Genomic DNA, 17,483 nt, shown 5'->3' with positions numbered 1-17,483 from the left:
CCTGACTAAACCACACCTGGACTCCTGACCCACATAAACTGAGATCATCAATACTGTGTTAAGCCACTAAATTGGGAAGTCATTTGTTACTCCATAATAAGCAACTAGTATACTCTATTTTTAAATCTTCCATTATATTTTTTGCTACCTGGAATCAGAGTCCTTAGTTGGTGCTTATTGTGTTATATAAAAAATTCCATTAAATGGTATTTGATATAACTTATCCATCTAATTGTTAAATAGTTGTTGAGTAGCTACCAAATGCAAAGAAGTGTGCTGGGCTTAATGTTACTAGCATTTTTCTTGTTTCATTTAAAAGTCTCTGCAGTGAGTCTTTCCTTTCTTCTCTTTCTTTTTTTCCCCTTTGCTTTATGCTTTAGTTAAGTGTCAGGAAGCAACAGTGAGCCCAGAAGTGCCAGCTCAGTTACTGAACAAAATAAAAGTGGATAGAACACTATAAAATGCCCATCTGAATTCATGGAAAATTAACTATTTTCTAAGGTAATTAAAAGCTGATTCCATATAGCTCAGTAACCCATATACCAGCTGTCTCTCCCAGTACCTGCTTTGACTGATGAAGTCACTGAGCACCGTCTTTATTTTATCTTCTGATGCTTTCTCTGAAATCTTGATCAATTCTCTCACTTCTTCTATACTTTCTTCCTGGAAACAAACCACAGAGGTGGAGGCATGAGGGGAAGGAGACACTGTAGTGGAGACACTGATATCTCAGATATCATATTTTGCTGATTTTGTGTTTTAGAAATGAAGGAAGATTTCCTCCATTTTCTTGTGTCTGATCTGGGAAATGCTACTGCATTCTAACTTTGAACCTTGTTTTTCTTAACTGGACTCAGTCTAAATACAAATCTTCTCCTGCATTGTTCAAACTCATCATTTCTATCCCAAACCATTTCTGAATGGGGAACCATTTATTTAGAGTCTACGCTGTGGGGAAACCTAACGTCAAGAAATACCTAACAAAGTAGAGTAAATAAGATATAATTTTTTAAAACTTCAAAAGCAATGTTAAAGTCATTTTGTTATATGGGAATACAGTAATACTGAATAATCCTAAATTTCAAGGGTTATCAATTCTTCTGATTATAGGGGTTTGGGCAGGGGGTGAGGTGTTATATGGGGGAGGACAGGTTGCATATGACAATGGCTATATGCTTGTATATTTAATAATCATACTTTTCTTTTTAGATCTAAATTCTAGTATTCCATTCAGTGGCTTGGAGGGATACAGCACTCAAAATATACATGTTATCACTGCTTTGCTGGAACTTACAAAAACTACATTCTCTACTACACATCAAAGTTTGATGTCTGGAGACATATGTTTCCCTCTTTCCCCTTCACTGTAAGAACAGGCAAATTGTGGAGTGGTTAAAAATTTAGGCATAGGGTCAAACTACCTCTGTTCAAATCCAGCCTCTATCCTTATAAGTGAACTAACCCCCTTATGCCCAGTTTCCTATAAAATCAGGTAATAAAAGTGCCCACCTATAGCACCATAGGGAGGTGTGGACTTCTTCAAACACAGCTTAGTGCTTAGTAAATATTCAATCATGTTAGCTGTGATATGCCAAGCATGGCAGGGATCCTGGCACTGAGAAAGGAATTAGAGATGAATGGTAAAGGCAGCTATGGCCTCTAGGGAAACATTCTTATTTGTCAAGCCTTTTAGAAATAAACTATCTCTTTGGCCTGAAGGAGAAGCAACACCAGCCTTACAAAGCGAGTCTATGGCTTCCACATACTGTGACATCAGACCAAGCATCCTCTACCACCTTCAGACTCTACCTCCATGATGCCTGGAATCCCCAAGGCCAGAGGGGAAACTTTGTTTCACACAACTAGAGACCGAATGATAAAGCAAACGAGAGAGAGAGAGAAATTTGTTCTTTCCCTAACATAGGTTTTCATGGAATGAGAGGGTCACCTGGTGAGGCATGGTGGGACAGAAAGTAGAGGGCGTGAAGAGAAATATAAGAGCAGGCACAGGGGCGCCTGGGTGGCTCAGTTGTTAAGCGTCTGCATTTGGCTCAGGTCATGATCCCAGGGTCCTGGGATCAAGCCCCGCATCGGGCTCTCTGCTCAGCAGGAAGCCTGTTTCTCCCTCTCCCACTCTCCCTGCTTGTGTTCCCTCTCTCACTGTCTTTCTCTCTGTCAAATAAATAAAGAAAATCTTAAAAAAAAAAAAAAGAGCAGGCACAGACATCAAAGGGCAGGCTCAGGAGCCCAAAGAAGCAGAGATCCCAGGGCTGCCTTCCTCCCCAGGGTTGGGTGGAGCAAGCCAGCAGTCACTGCATATTGGCACAGTCATAAGTACTTCCACATGTTCAATCCCTCAAATAACTCTTGGCCCCTTTCAGGGGCCAGGTCTTACGCCAGATGCCACAGAACAGTGGGAAATGGTTATTGAATAAATAAGCACACAAATCAATTGTAAAATGCAGAAAGCTCTGAAGGTAAAGCACAGGGTATTACGAGAGAGGATAATGGGGAGAAGCCAGAAGGCTTCTCTGAGAAGTAGTTGAAACTGAGCTGTGGAAGTTGATGCGTGACACAGGAGAAGCGTGGAGGGGAGAAGTAGCTCAGGATGAGGGAACAGCCCAGAGGTGGCTATGAGGCATTAAAGAAGCTTTGTTTCTTCAAAAAACCAGAAGTCCAGTGTGCTTGGAACAAAGGAGAAAGCATGTGAGAGGCAGGACTGGAGAGGTGGCAGGACTTCATCTTGTAGGATTCTCTACCATGTTAAGGACTTAGAATTTTATATGAGTTGAAGCCAGAATCTATCAATTTTGTGAGAAAGTTGTCAATCTCCTGCCCTTTGGAGATTAGGAAAACAGCCTATCCCTAGATCCTGTAACATTAAGAAGCAGAGCGAGGATTCTAATCCAGGTAGTTCTATTTAAAGTCAAAATGTATTCTCATTCCCCTGGATCCACATGGTAGGAACTACGTGCCCTCCAAAGCAGCGGCTGCAATTTATTTGTATTTAAATTGAGGTCAAGACCCTCTCCTGGATGAATAAAAAGATTCCTTTTGCCTCCAGCTGCCCAATGTTCAAATCCATCACCTGTGAATGTCACCTACCAGCAGGTCCGCCATTTTCTCCAGCATGTTGGACCAGTGCAGCCTAAATGTCTGGTCTTCCCAAGAACTGATGAAATAGACACAGGGCTTCTTGGCCTCAAAAGGCAAATAGTTGTAATTCCTGTGAAAACAAGTTAGGTCTGGATGTTAGTTGGCAATCGGTATTATTCAGGCAATTCCAGCCACATATTCATGTTTTATACATTCTGAGTGGGGTGGGGAGGAGTGGTGACAAAACAATCCAACAATTAACTCTATTCTGATCGGGGACCCATGAACAATAAACAGTGAAGAGATATGTGGAGACAATGGAGAGGTACTAACAGCTACAGCCATCAGACCCAGGGCAAAGCCTAGAGCTGAGCACCAGGGGGCGGGGTTTATCAGGCAAGCCTTCTGCAAGGAGAAACTTTCCTTTCCAGTTGAGAGAGGAAAGAAGGGAGAAAAACTTACATGTTCCCTTTAATGTCTATAAGCTACGCACTATGTGAAAATCAACCAAGATAACAGATGTGAATGAAATTGCTAGAGAACTGTAAGAGCGTAATATATTATTAATGAGGATGAAGCATGTGCCTCAATCTAAACTGCAGCAACCATGTCACCATCCATGCATCCATCCATCCATCTAGGCATCCATGCATCCATCCACTCGTCCATCCACCCATCCATCCATCCATCCATCCATCCATCCGTTCATTCATCTGTCCATCCATGCATCTATCCATCCATCCATCCATCTCTCCATCCATCCATCTCTCCATGCATCCAATATTTATTGCTGCCAGGCATTGGTGTTGATAATGCAGGTAACCTGCTTGGTTAAGAAGGGACAAGAGGGTGCAACATAGCTAGAAGGGGAGATGTGGAGCCAAAGGAAATTTTTGAGGATGATGGTTGGATATGTTTAAATGCTGATGAGAAAAAGACAGTTAACAGGGTGAGACTGAAGACACAAAAGAAGGAACTAACTTGTCAGTTTGGGTCCCCAGGAAAGAAAGGGATGGGGTGAGGCAGGTAAGGTGGGAGAATTGTGGCAAAAAGTTGAAGTTCCTGTCTAATGACAGCTATATCCTTGACTAAGTTTTCCCCAAAGCCCCTGTAATTTTCCCACTAACAGCTGGGACTATGAGAAGACAAACGTGGAAGGAAGGGCAAGGCAAAGTTCTTGGAATGGGCAGGGTGAGACATATGGCCCTATAAACATGGGCAGTCTTTGGAGTCACACACCTACAAAGGCTGAGAGAGGAGACACAGAGGGAGAGAAGGCTTTGTTTCCATTCCAAAAAACTGAAGAGAACTTCGTCCTGAAAGAATGGATGGCTGTTCTTTTTAGATCTACAAACCAAATTTCTTCTGGATACCATAAAATTAGCAAAGGTGTCCTACAGTCTGTTCTGCAGAAAATAAATCAGCAGGCATCAATTTAGAAGAGAAGCCAAATAAATTCTTGGCAGAGCCTGAGATTGTTATTGTAACAGGAGAACAAAAAATAAATAAATAAATAAGTTAGAAATCAAACTGTTCTTTCACTTCTTTTAAAACTATTGCGCCAAGAATCCTATAAGATACATTCTCACCCGGGGCGCCTGGGTGGCTCAGATGGTTAAGCGTCTGCCTTCGGCTCAGGTCATGATCTCAGGGTCCTGGGATCGAGTCCCGCATCGGGCTTCCTGCTCCTTGGGAGCCTGCTTCTCCCTCTGCCTCTCTCTCTCTCTCTGTCTCTCATGAATAAATAAATAAAATCTTAAAAAAAAAAAAAGATACATTCTCACCCAATATTGTCCTTTGTTCCAAGGTTTCTATGGTTCAGATTATTTTGGGCTAATGATGTTCGGGGCCTTTGTCTCTTGGATTCCCAGAGTCCTCCTAGTCTCACTGGGCCTGGGACTGCGATGCTGTGGGTCTCAGGCAAACTCAGTACAGATGGAGCATGGCGGATGGGAGGACACCACAAGGGCACCATAAAGCCAAGTGGGAAGAGAAGCCTGCCAGTTGGAATGGCTGCCCTGACACAAGACCAGCCTTGTGACTTTGGGTAAGGGTAGCCCTAGAGTCCTGAGAAGGAAATGATGAACTGCCACGGGATGTCCTGTGCTCTGATCTCATTCCTGAACTCCAGTCCAGTACAGAAATCATATGTAAATGCATGTGCTTTGTAAAACAGGAAAGCCCAGAAGAAACGCAAGGAGGTATTTTAATGAAGGTAACACACAAATCAAGTGACCATGTGTCTGTGCCTGTGTGCGTGCACATGTGTGCCTATTATAGACATAGGATCTTCCAATTCAGCTGCTGCCACCCCAGTTTTCCACTATGTGGACAGAGCCTCAATACAGTGACTGAGGAATATTTCTGAGAGACAGAAAGTCCAAGAAACATAGCATGATTCGTTTGGGTCTCCTTGAGCCAGTTGGCCAGCACTAATATGAGATCCATCCAAGGGTGCTTTGAGACTTCTCTTCCTCCCAAACCGTTCCCACACTAGACCTCCTGACATTCTCACCCATTGTCAACAATGGGGCTAGTCCAACAAGTGGAGAGGTTTTTACTGCCTGGTCCCCATGAAAGGATGCACAGTACCTCTGAGTAGTCTCAGAAAAGTCTCCCTGAGTTGCAGATCCAGGCATAGGATCCACTTATTGATCAACTCAGTTCTGAGAATAGACAGAGAAGCCATCAAAGGACTGGGAAGTTTGGGTTCCTTGTTGGGTATGTGGAAACCAACAACTATGGCTGCCAGGGAGCCAAAAAAACATGCCAAGGTAGGTGGTCCATGGGAGGGACAGGATTTAGAAAGTATAGGAAACACTAAAAAATGAGCAGATAAGCAGCTCAGATTATTTTCACTCACTCCTTCATACTTTGTCCCAAACACTCTCTTTCCACTGCTTAAGGCCCTTCCCATTCTTTAAGATGTTGCCTTTTCTGTGACCTTTATCAACTCCTCACCTCCTCCCCAGGGAAAGTAAGTTATCCGCCTCCTCTCTCTGCCCCCTTAGTACCCTGTGCGCAACTCAGTTATGGTAATTCCTTAACTCATTCAGAAACATTTATGAGGATCTACTACATTCCAGGCTTAGAGAGGAGCAGATACACAGGTGAATAAGACATGGTCCATGTCCTCAGAGTGCTCACAGTCTCATAGGGAGGCAAACAAGTAAAAACATCTTAATCAAGTATGATTGGTGCTTGGTGGAGACATCAGACTTGGGATTTAGGGAAGGGAATGTGGGCTTAGCCTTGAAGGGTAATGGGAACCAGCAGTTGTGACAAGGGGGCTTGTTGCCTGGCAGAGGGCAGAGCATACTCAAAGGCCCAGAAGCAGCAAATAGCAGGACACATTTGAAGAACCATCAGAGACACTGCATGGCTGGAGGAATGGCAGAGTTTACGGACTAGAGATGATGGTAGAGAAGTAGATAGGGATGGAAATAACAAGGTGTGGCTTCTGAAAATAATCCTGAAAGCCAAAAGCAGCCAATGAATGCTGTCAGAGTAACTGGGTCTGATAGATAGTTTGGTGAATTTCCTGAAGATCCGAGCCAGGTAGGAAGTTTCTAGAATAATCCAGGACAAAGATGCCAATGGCCAGAATTAAAGAAATGACCATCTATATGAGAAATTCTTGAGAACCAGAATTGACCAGACTTCATTGCTGACTGGATGTGGGAAGGAAGGGAACAGAGGGCAGCTGACAGCTTTTTGATTTGTGGTTCAGAGGACACAGGGAATGGTAGGACTAGTCCATGAGATGGGAAAGACAGGAAGAGGAACAATGTTGTGTATGGAGACAATGAACCCGCTACAACTTTGGGACACCCAAGTGGGGGTGTTTGGATTTGCTGCTCAGGGAAGAGGGCTGTCTGGGGAAATGCTTTTGGGAGTCCTTGTTATCCTGACAATGCTCAGTAAGCCATGGGTCTGTGCCCAGAGAGTGTCTAGATTGGGAAGAGCAGAGAAAGTGAAGAGCACCAGCAATGTGGTTCCAATCTCCTCACATACAAAGGGGGAAAACTATGTTCTCTTATGAGAACCCAATGAGAGGATAAAGCTTTTCTCAGGGCACAAGCCTCAGAACTCAGAAGACTCTTGCTGGATATGGCTTTCCCTTCTTGTAAATCATGTGGTTGATGCTCAACACCACTTTCTTACAACAAAATTCTAGAATTTTACTTCTCTTTGCATGTTGAAAGGTTATGTGGGTTTAAGATCAGTGAGTATGCATGGAGGTACCCCAGATGTTTTCTGAAATGGTCTTTTCTGGTGGCTGACAGTTTTTGTTTTTGAGTTCTTTAGTCTGACTGTGGCAAAAACAAGATAAGAAATGATGTATCCAATAATCCTATTTACATAATAGCACAGAACTCAGATGAACATAGTACTATTAATAGGGTTTGGATTGAAATGTTAAATTCTGACCTTCCCACCTTGTTATGCTTCGAAGTTATAGATATGGTAACAAGAGCCGTCATCATTGTCCTGCCCTTAGATGAATTACCTGGATGTGACATTTGGAGAGTTGTCAACATTTCACTAAAGATTCAGTAGAGTGGCAATGACCATGTTGCCCCTGTTCATGCCTTGCTCCCATGACTAAGATTAAAAAATGATGTTTCTGGTTTTAGGGAAGAACTGAATCAAACAGTCCCAGAAACAGGTCAGACTCCTATTGTCAGAACCCTGGCTGTTCTCCCTTACTGTGTCTCCTACCTGTTTCCTTCTGTCACGAGTGGCTTCTCTGGGTGAGTGGTGGAGACCATAGGGATGGCAACATTGTGGGCTGCATCCCCTTCTCCTTCATGAAGGAGTGGGAGGCTGTCTTCTTCAGCTGATTCAGCTGGCTTCTTACTCCCATGATGAGACCCTCCATCAAGCAGATTCCCAAAATTACCTATAGAGACAGCAGCAAGGGGAGAGAGGTCAGGTGTCAACAAGCAGAATCAGGCTACCAAGGTCATATCCTACCAGGACAGAGAAATAAGATCTCAGTATGAAGGTGGGAAGTGTGATGGTCAGACCAAAGAAATAAGATTGACAGTGATGGTGAGTCATCATCTGCATCCATCTCATGTTCTCTTTTGTAAAAACTACTTAAGTCACAAATTAACTGGATTCCATCTCCACTTCCTTCTGCTCCTTGGAAGGGCACCCTCCTGATGGGAATCAAGACCTTCTCTAATGGAATGCTCTTCCTTGGAAAGATTTTCCCAGCTGTACATCAGCCCAGGAAGATCACTGGGAGTTATAATAACTGCACCTACAATATGCACAGGACTTCACAAGCATTAACTCATTACACTCTTGCAATAGCTTTATGAAGAGTTATCGCTATTCCCATTTCATAGATGAAGAAACTGAGACCCAGAGAAATTAAGTGAGCCTAGGAGTAATAGAACTAGGATTAGTAATCCAAGTCCTGAATCCAAATGATACTCTTAATCCTTTTTTTAAATATGAAAATAAATCTATCCCTTACATATCGACACTAGGGTGAACAAAGAATTATTCATTTCTTTCTGAGGTGCAAACCTCTGCCAGAATGCTATCATTTCTATGTAAGACACTAACTCACTCATTCAAGAAACAAGCATAAAGCCAGTGCCACGTGCCAAGCACTGTGCTTGTTTGCACTTACCGATAGAAACTTCAAAGCTAATGGGCTTATCTCCAATCTTCCGGTCAATCATGGTAGCTTCAAAAAATGCTCCAAAAAGTAAAAATTTCTCATATTTTTCTGGTATAATCTGTAGAAAGAAAAAAAATTTAGACAGGTCTGGCTTTATTTTTTTTTATTACCCGGAAGTTGAATTAGTGATGTTAATGTGTCCAGAGTGATTTGTAGGCATTTGAATTTCAGTGTCAGCCTGAAAGGGCACATCATTTCTCTGCTAAGCAGGCAGGGCAGGAACCAGGACCTACAAATTACAAATCCAAATTCAGCCATCTATCTAGAATGATATAATCTCAACCTTCTGAGCTTCTGCCCTGCAATTAAAATCTTTTTTTTTTTTTTTTTTAAAGACAAAGGTTGGCATGTGTATCTTTCTACAGTCAGTGCTATTGGTAAAACACAGGTCTGGAATCACCTTCGGGTGAGCAGCCATTTAGAAAACAGACAGTAACAGAATCAAACCCTTACATTGGAGCATTGTTTTATAGATTATATAGGAGATCACATACATTACGTTTGTTTCTCAACAACCTCAAGAGGTCAAAATCTGGATCATTCCCATTTTACAGGCGAAGAAGTTGAGGAAACTAAACTTAAGGTTGAGCTTAGTAACTTTCCCAAGTATTCTGACCACAGACCAGTGCTCTTTGAGCTCTATCATGTGCTAACCCAACACTTTGGTGCTGTTCAAAGACAGACCTTACTCCCCGAAATAACATAAGCCTGGATAAAAGAGACAGGAAGGCTAAGCACTTGCATGAGCATCAGCCAATCCAATGCATCCAGGACAAGCTATAAGCATGCGGAGGGTCTCAGGATCACATCGGCTTTTATACTGAAAAGGGCCTTGGAGTTCATCTGCTCCAGCTTCCTCCTATCTGAATAAACTAAAGCTCAGAGAGACTAAGGGGCTTCCCCAGGTCACACAGCAAGTTAAAGTCAGCCAAGATTTGAAGCTTGGGCTCCACCAAGCCTTCCCTCTCAAGGAATCCTACATTGTGGAACACAGGACCCTGAGAGGTCACAAGACAGGAGCCATCCCGAGGTAACCATAACTGTTTGTAGATGACTCCTATTGATGTGGAACAGGTTGATGGTTCAGGGAGCAGATGTAGCTGAGACACCAACACAGCATCACATTTCTGAGTGAAGAGGCTGAATGAGTTGCCATACAGTCCGTGTTTCCTGGAGCAATCAGAGTTGGATTGATTGCATTACATGGAAAAAGCAATAAGGTTCATCTAAGGAAAATAAACAGTTATGGCTTTAGAGCTGAAGAGCCCCATTCAATCAAGAGCCCTGAACCCTGTCCCTCTGAGAGCCAACAGGTCTCAAAAAAGTGACCTTTCCTTTACACAGGAGCCTCCTTGCTGTTGGCCTCAGCAGGAAATGTTTCTATCGACCAGAAAAAGTTGGACAGGGTGGGGGCCCAGTGCTGGATCTTAGTCACAGAGCACACACCCCTCCCACCTGCTGCCACTGTATACACCAGCTGCAAATGAGCCACTTATCTTGCCTTTCTGGGGCCAAGTTTACTCTCGGGGAGGAGGTTAAAAAGTATCTGAAGACCTGATGGGACTATAGGCCATGTAGCCTAGAAGAGGGATGACGGACTCCTTAACCAGATCAGCCCTTCTTCAAATCCCAGCTCTGCTACTTCCTAGCTGGTTGACTTTAGGCAAGTCATATCTACTCCCTGCGTGTCACTTTCCCTGTCTGTGAAATAAACATTGTCATAGGGCCTACAGGGGGGAATAATGAGATCATCTACACAGAGCATCTTGTATAAAGCCTACACATACAAATGCCACAAGAATGGTAGTCTTGGCAAGTATTTCAACAGATAGAATTCATCTCTTAATCCTCCCATCCTTCAGGTCTAACTCAAATGGCCCATTCTTTTGGAAGCATCCTTTGACTTCCTGAGTTTGAGAAATGATGATGGCAATGTTTACTGAGTTCTTATAATGTGTCAGATGTAGTATTAAGAATTTTACCTACATTATCTCATGTAATTCTCATAACCACCCTAGGAGGAAGATGCTTTTATTCTACCTGTTTAAAGATGAAGACAATGCAGCTTGTGAAAGATTAAAATATCTGTCCAAAATTATTAAACATGCCTAATATTTATTGAGCACTTACTATGTGCCAGGCTCTATTCTTAGCACTTTGTATGTGTTAATTCATTAAATCCTCACTGTGAGCCCATGAAGTAGAGATTATTATTGGAAATAAGCATAAGGAGCTTAAATCACTTGCCCAAAGATTCAGAGGCAATGTTTCTCCAGAGGCTGGGCAATAACCACTGCCACATCTGAAATCCAGCTCTCTTACTTGAGAGCCCAACATTTTAATTATCATACTTCACTTACTCCAGGAAATATTAGCACTTTATCTGTAGCTCCTTATTGCATGTATCACCTTCTACTTCCTGTACACTTATTTTGTATGTCTTACCTCCCCTTCTATATCATAATTTCCATGGAGTCAAACTCTCTTTGTATTCCTACCAATATTGAGGATGATGTCTAAAAAAAGAAACTAGTCAGTACATGTTCACAGAATTTGAAAATGAACATATCTATTAGATTAGCTATGCTCTGTGAAAGCTTGGCATAGGGAGATAACCTTTGATGGTGGTGATGAGGGTGAACTGGAAAAGCCAGCATCATGGGATCTCATTTGTCCAGGTATGCAATGAGAGCATGGCTGCAGCAAGGGAGATAGGAGCTCAGGACCCTGGACAGCTAAAAAACAAACTGCTTCAAGAAGGAATATCACCATGTTGGTAAGGGTGAGCTCTGAGGCTGTTGAGGCTCTGGGGAAGGTAGAAAATATGTCCACACATCCTTGGAAACCCCCCACTCAAAAGATGAAGCCTAATTCCTCCCCCCTTTTGGTGTGGACTGGACTTAGTGACTCATTTCTAACAAGTAGAACGTGGCCTAAATACCAGTGTGTGACTTCTATGGGTTTGGTCATAAAAGACATTGACATTTTTGCCTTGTTCTCTCTTGGATCACCCACTCCACTCAGGGGGGAGGCCTACTGCCATGAAGATACTAAGAAGCCTATGGAAGGGTCCATGTGGTGAGGAACCAAGTCCTGCCAACAGCCATGAGAGTGTGCCATCTTGGAAGTGGATCCCACAGTTCCAGTCAAAAATTTCGAGCCAGAACCACCAAGCTAGGTATTCCCAAATTCCTCATCCACAGAAAAAATAAATGTTTGTTGTTTTAAGTTGCTAAACTTGGGGATAATAGTTATATAGCAATAGATAACTAATAAGCCCAGCAGGAAACTGACCACAAACAAGAAGCCAAGATGAAGAGAGAAAGAAGGAGAAATAAGGGTTTGAATGAGACCTGAATTTCCCCTCTCCTACCACCTTCTATCCAAGAGCCAAGATGGGCTATTGGCCTTGTAGAAAATGTACACTCTATGTAAATTCCCAGCTACACTTGCTTTCTGCTAGAAATTTTTTTTTAGATGGCCTTAGCAAAATATCTTGAAGATACTGACATGGGTTAAGAAAATCTTCTATTAGGCCCTTTCTACTCGGTAATTCCTGTCTAGAAGAGAATGGCCAGTCTCAACAGTAGGAAAGATTGCTGCAGAATCAGATACAGTCAGGTATCAGCATAGGTGGCTACTTAAGGTACCCGCAGTTTCTGGCAAAGTCCAAAAAATGTCATTTCCAAAGTCGGCATATATTCTGAAAAAATATACATAAATACAATCACATCAAAGCAATGTCAATTCTAACCACAAGAAACTGACAGTACACATTTCCAGAGAATATTTCCCAATATACAAGTCCATAGGGGAGAGCTGGGGAGGTCCACAAAATATCCAAAATAGGTCCAAAAAACAGGGTGGAGAGCTCTGAACAAATCATAAACACCGGTCACAGCAATGGTAAATGTACTGCCAGCCTACCATAAGCATGTAAAGAACACTGTCAACTGTCGTACAGGCATTCCCTCATTTACCCCCAGGAGATGCCTATGACAAAGAGATTATTACTACCTCATTTTGTTAATGAGTAAACTAAAACATGGAGAGGTGTTACTATCAGAGCCATGAATAGAACCAACCCTGGGCTCCAACCTCTCCCCCACACTGATTCTTAAGATGTATTAGGTCCCAGCAGTAAAAATAAGTGGCTCTACCAAAGCCAAGGTGACCCAGACCAGCCATTACCTTCCTTCCCCACCCAAAATGATTGTCTGGTTGACCTGAGAAACATACTCCCAGAGGCAGAATCATCCAAGTTGAGAGCTGGAGTCCACTCACCTCTGCTACTAACAAAACACAAGTTCCTTCATTTGCTTAACTACAGAGCAGTCTTGCTAATCTAAACAGTTGATGGGGGGTGTTTGGGTGGCTCAGTCAGTTGAGCTTCTAACTCCTGATTTCGGCTCAGGTCATGATCTCGGAGTCATGAGATCAAGTCCCACATCGGGCACTGAGCATGAAACCTGCTTGGAATTCTCTCTCCCTCTCTCTCCGCCCCTCCCCCACTTAAACTTACTTGCTCTCTTGCTCTCTCTCTCTCTCTCTCTCAAATAAACAAACAAACTAACAAACAGTTAGGGGATATTCACAGTTTGTATGCATCTTGGAGACCCAGATCTCTTTCCCATGATACAGAAAAAATGCTAATGTGTTTTATGTTGCGTAATGGGCATTCCTTTGAATTGTGATTTCCCCCCAGTCTTAGCCAGGGGAATAGGTTTCTCAAATTCTTTCATCCTAGCGTGTCACTCACTCTTCTTCCTCTTCATCCCTCATCCCACATTACCTCACATCCAGAGCATAGGCTAGGCTAACAAAGCTAAACAAAATTAGCCCACAGATAGAGCTCAGTCCATCCCCCCACCAACCTGCTTTCACCAGCTCTCCCAGAACACTTTTATTTCCCTTTCACTTTGGTTCTCATGGGATTCCATGTTTTGGGGGAACACTGGAGGGATTTATCATGAGCAGATGGCTGTAATGTGTCAGGAAGAGGCAGCGGATTGGCGCAGAATACAAGGCTGGGCCAAAACACATTTAGCAGGAGGAGTGAGACCTGTGCATGCCTTTGGGAACCTGTGGGAGCTGGGGTGGCAGGTGCTGCCTCCACTCTGGGCTCACCTCGCAGGGGCAGTGGAGCAGTGCTCAGACCTACCTGGGGGGGCACATCTAAAGATTCCACCTCTACCTCTGTTGAGTTGGTCTTGTCTGACACCTGCTGGGACTTTCCATCATTGGTTTTGTCACCCTTGTCTTTACTGGAGACTTTGGAAGCTTTGGAGTCCTTGTCCTTTGAAGACACCTTGAGCTCCTTGAGTGCCTTGGAAAATTTAGATTCCTGCGCCCCTCCCGAGAGGATCTCCACAGCAATTTCCACCAAGATTCTGCCCCTGAATGACACGCCTTCTCCAAAACCTTCATTCAGTTCCTGGTAGTCATCCATCAGGCTGTGGTTCCTGGGTGAACCATACAGGTTAATCCAGGCAGGTCCGAAAGTTGGTAGAAAGCCTGCAAAAGCCCCAAGCTTTAGTTGCCCGGTAATGTTTCCAAGTTGATTATTTCTTGCTTTATAAAAATTGTGCACATTCATTTAAAATGTAAAATATACAGAAAAGACAAGAGAAAATATTTACAGAATATCCCATCCCCCAAAGAGCCACCATTGCCACTTTGATATATTTGCTGTATTTCTTTCTTTCTAGTCCTCCTTGCATGCACACGTGTACACTTCTTCACAGCTGGAATGTTACTACCAGTGCTGACGTGCATCCCTTGTCTGTTCATTCATTCAACTCATGTTTATTGAGTCCTGACATGTGCCGGGCACCACGCTAGATACTAAACACAGAGCCCAGTGGAGAATGAAGCAGAAACGAACATTAAACAAGTAAATATTTACATTATAAGTGCTAAGCAGGAGATTTGCCTTATGCAGCAAGAACAAATAACAGGCTGAAGAGGCATGGAGAGGGGTCAGGCAGAAAGAGAGAGATTCTGTCCCAAAGGAGGGTCGATTTTAAGGAGCAGAGATACTGTGGTAAAGGGGATAAAAAGATTTTATGGCCCCTGATGTCTAATTTTTAAAACTATTTTATACATTTCTTTGAACACCATCAAGATGTTCCTGAAAATTTGGGATAAAACATGTTTACACCAAGTTGAGATATTCTGAGGGTGGTGCGCATTCTGCGTAAAGCAATCCTGTGGCAAACCCTTCCAAGATAGGAAGACTTAAACAGTAGGTGTTTATCGAGGTCTTTCTGTGGTGTCACGCTGTGAGAGGTATAAAAATATGTAAATCTTGTCCTCTGCTTAAGTGAAGCCTTTGGTATATACGTTATATGTACACACACATATATATATGCATAAATATATTCATCAATTAACACCAATTTGTAGTGCAGAGAAAGATTGCCTTGGGATTTTAAGGAGGGAGAGTTTGTTGGGATATTTAGAAAGTTATCACCTGCTAATTTAGGTTTTGCAAATAAAGAAAGAGTAAAAGCTCTTTCCCCTGACTGGTGGATTAGCTGCGCCTCCTCATTCCCTCTCTGGCTCTCTGAGTGTGCAGTCACAGCACCTTCCTGCAACACTCAGGACCATGTGCTCCTAACAGTGAGCTGGGGGCACAGTATCTTCTGGGCTAAACATGTAAAAATCATTCTTAGCTTATGAACCATACAAACGTATTTGGCCAGCTGGATGTAGCCCATGGGCCATAGCCTATCAATGTCTGATCTAATCTAAACTCTTCATTTTTCATTTAAGAAACCCAAGGCCCAGAGAGGGGGAATGACTACCTCAAGGACACACAGCAATGTTCATGGAAGACCTGGGACCACGATCAAGCCTCCTGGATCCCACAGCCAGGCTCCACCTATTGCCCTGAATCAACCCAAACCAGAAACCACACAGAGCATGGAAATGCCTAACACACTGCCTGCTCCAATCCTCTCATTATGAAAATGAGGGCTTAAAATCAATCATTTTGTGACCCCATTCCCAAGTGAGACAGATGAAGATTTACCTTTATCTCCATCCTGTTCGTTGGAGATTTTCTTCAGGTCGATGAAATGGGTGGCCAGGGCTACATCATTCACACTGCCTTCGTCCCACACCTGGATTTTCACCCTCCGACACAAAGGAGGGAACATTTCCTTGAAGACCACCTGTTCGTGCCACACAGGATTGGCACAGCTCTTCTGCACTGTGGTTCGCCCCTAAAAACAAAGCCAGCAAGATGTAAGCCGTCAAAAGAAAGGAAAGAGGCCCCCTGAACTGACTAAAGAAAACTCTTCAAACCAGCAGGAAATATAAAGTAAGTTGCCAGAAATAATGAACCTGCTTCCACCCAACACCCATGGAAATCCGTTGCACCCAGGAACATTACAGTGGCCCCCCCTTATCCACAGGGAACGCATCCCAAGACACTAGTGGATGCCTGAACCCGTAGATAATGCTGAACCTTATATATACTAAGTTTTTTTCCTATACATACATACCTATGATAAAGTGTAATTTATAAATAAGGCACAGTAAGAGATTACCAAAAATAACTAATAATAAAATAGAACAATTAAAACAATATATTGTAATAAACATTATCATAGATCTTAGCAACCTCAGCGTACAATTTCTTTCCCTTTCTTATTGAGAACTATCACCTTTTCACTTAAAGGAAGCTCTTATAGCTTCTCTTTGGTGTATCTGAATTGCCAGGACCACTCCTCCTGCATCTAGGGGACATTATTAAGTAAAATAAGGGTGATTTGAACATAAGCACTGCCATAGCGCCACAGTGTACCCGATAACCGAGGTGGCTGAGTGACTAACTGTAGGCAGGGCTGACTTGCTGGATAAAGGGATGATTTACATCTGGGTAGGATGGAGCAGGATAGCGTGAGATTTTATCCCGCTATTTGGAACGGCGTGCAATTTAGAACTCATTGATTATTTCTTTCTGGAATTTCCCATTTAATAATTTCAGGCCATGAAGACCATGAGTAACTGAAACCATGGCAAGCAAAACCACAGATAAGGGAGGAATACTGTATTAACATCCTACTCTGCACCAGACACCATGCCAGGCATCAGGAACAAAGGGAGTAATTGATGGGTCCTGCCCTCAGAAAGTTCTCATAATCACATGGGGGCTGGAAAAAGGCCAACATGCATGTTCTGAACATGAATTGTTCCATGCATCTGTTCCATGCAGCAGATATAGTTAGACCCTGAGTTTGTGTCTTATAAAAGTAAGGCCTTGTGCAAGTCACTTCCCCCTTCTGGACCTCAGTTTCCTTGTCATAAAATGGAGATGATGTCCTATATGACTCAAGGGATCCAAGTAAAAAATACTCCAATGTTCACCCTGCCAAGATGAGGGGTTAGAGTAGCATATATTGTAAGGGCAGAGACAACATGTGTGTCAGCTGAAGCTTCAAAGTCCAACCAACCAGGATTGAGCTGTGACCACGTGCCCAGGTGCTGGTACTTCCAATGGCTCTTGAGCAGGGAATAACAGGAAACAGAGATGTCCAGGCTTACACAGGACGAGGACTACCTGGAGAGCCTGGGGAGTAGGTTGGGAGGCAGGTGGCGAGGCTATGGAGCCTGGGGACTGAGTAACAGCTCAGAGAAGTAGCCAGAGGTAAGGAAGGAGGCCTGTCTGCCTGGGTCCTAAATT

At 43.2% G+C, this 17,483-nt stretch overlaps 1 protein-coding gene across 1 annotated transcript in view; it reads right to left on the bottom strand.

Annotated features, from left to right (window-relative positions):
- Nucleotides 1-17,483, bottom strand: part of FER1L6 (fer-1 like family member 6) — a 112,646-nt gene that overhangs the window by 78,879 nt on the left and 16,284 nt on the right. The window contains exons 9-14 of the mRNA XM_035011880.1: nt 15,828-16,020; nt 13,956-14,308; nt 8,744-8,852; nt 7,819-7,999; nt 3,106-3,226; nt 563-663 (exon numbers count right to left, since the gene is read on the bottom strand). Coding sequence (XP_034867771.1) covers nt 563-663; nt 3,106-3,226; nt 7,819-7,999; nt 8,744-8,852; nt 13,956-14,308; nt 15,828-16,020 — 1,058 coding nt within the window. The remainder of the gene's footprint in view (nt 1-562; nt 664-3,105; nt 3,227-7,818; nt 8,000-8,743; nt 8,853-13,955; nt 14,309-15,827; nt 16,021-17,483) is intronic.

The sequence above is a fragment of the Mirounga leonina genome, unplaced genomic scaffold (assembly GCF_011800145.1).
Source record: "Mirounga leonina isolate KUSES-001 unplaced genomic scaffold, KU_Mleo_1.0 Mir_165, whole genome shotgun sequence".
In the NCBI taxonomy this organism is placed as follows: domain Eukaryota; kingdom Metazoa; phylum Chordata; class Mammalia; order Carnivora; family Phocidae; genus Mirounga; species Mirounga leonina.
This window is presented reverse-complemented; position numbering and strand designations above follow the sequence as displayed.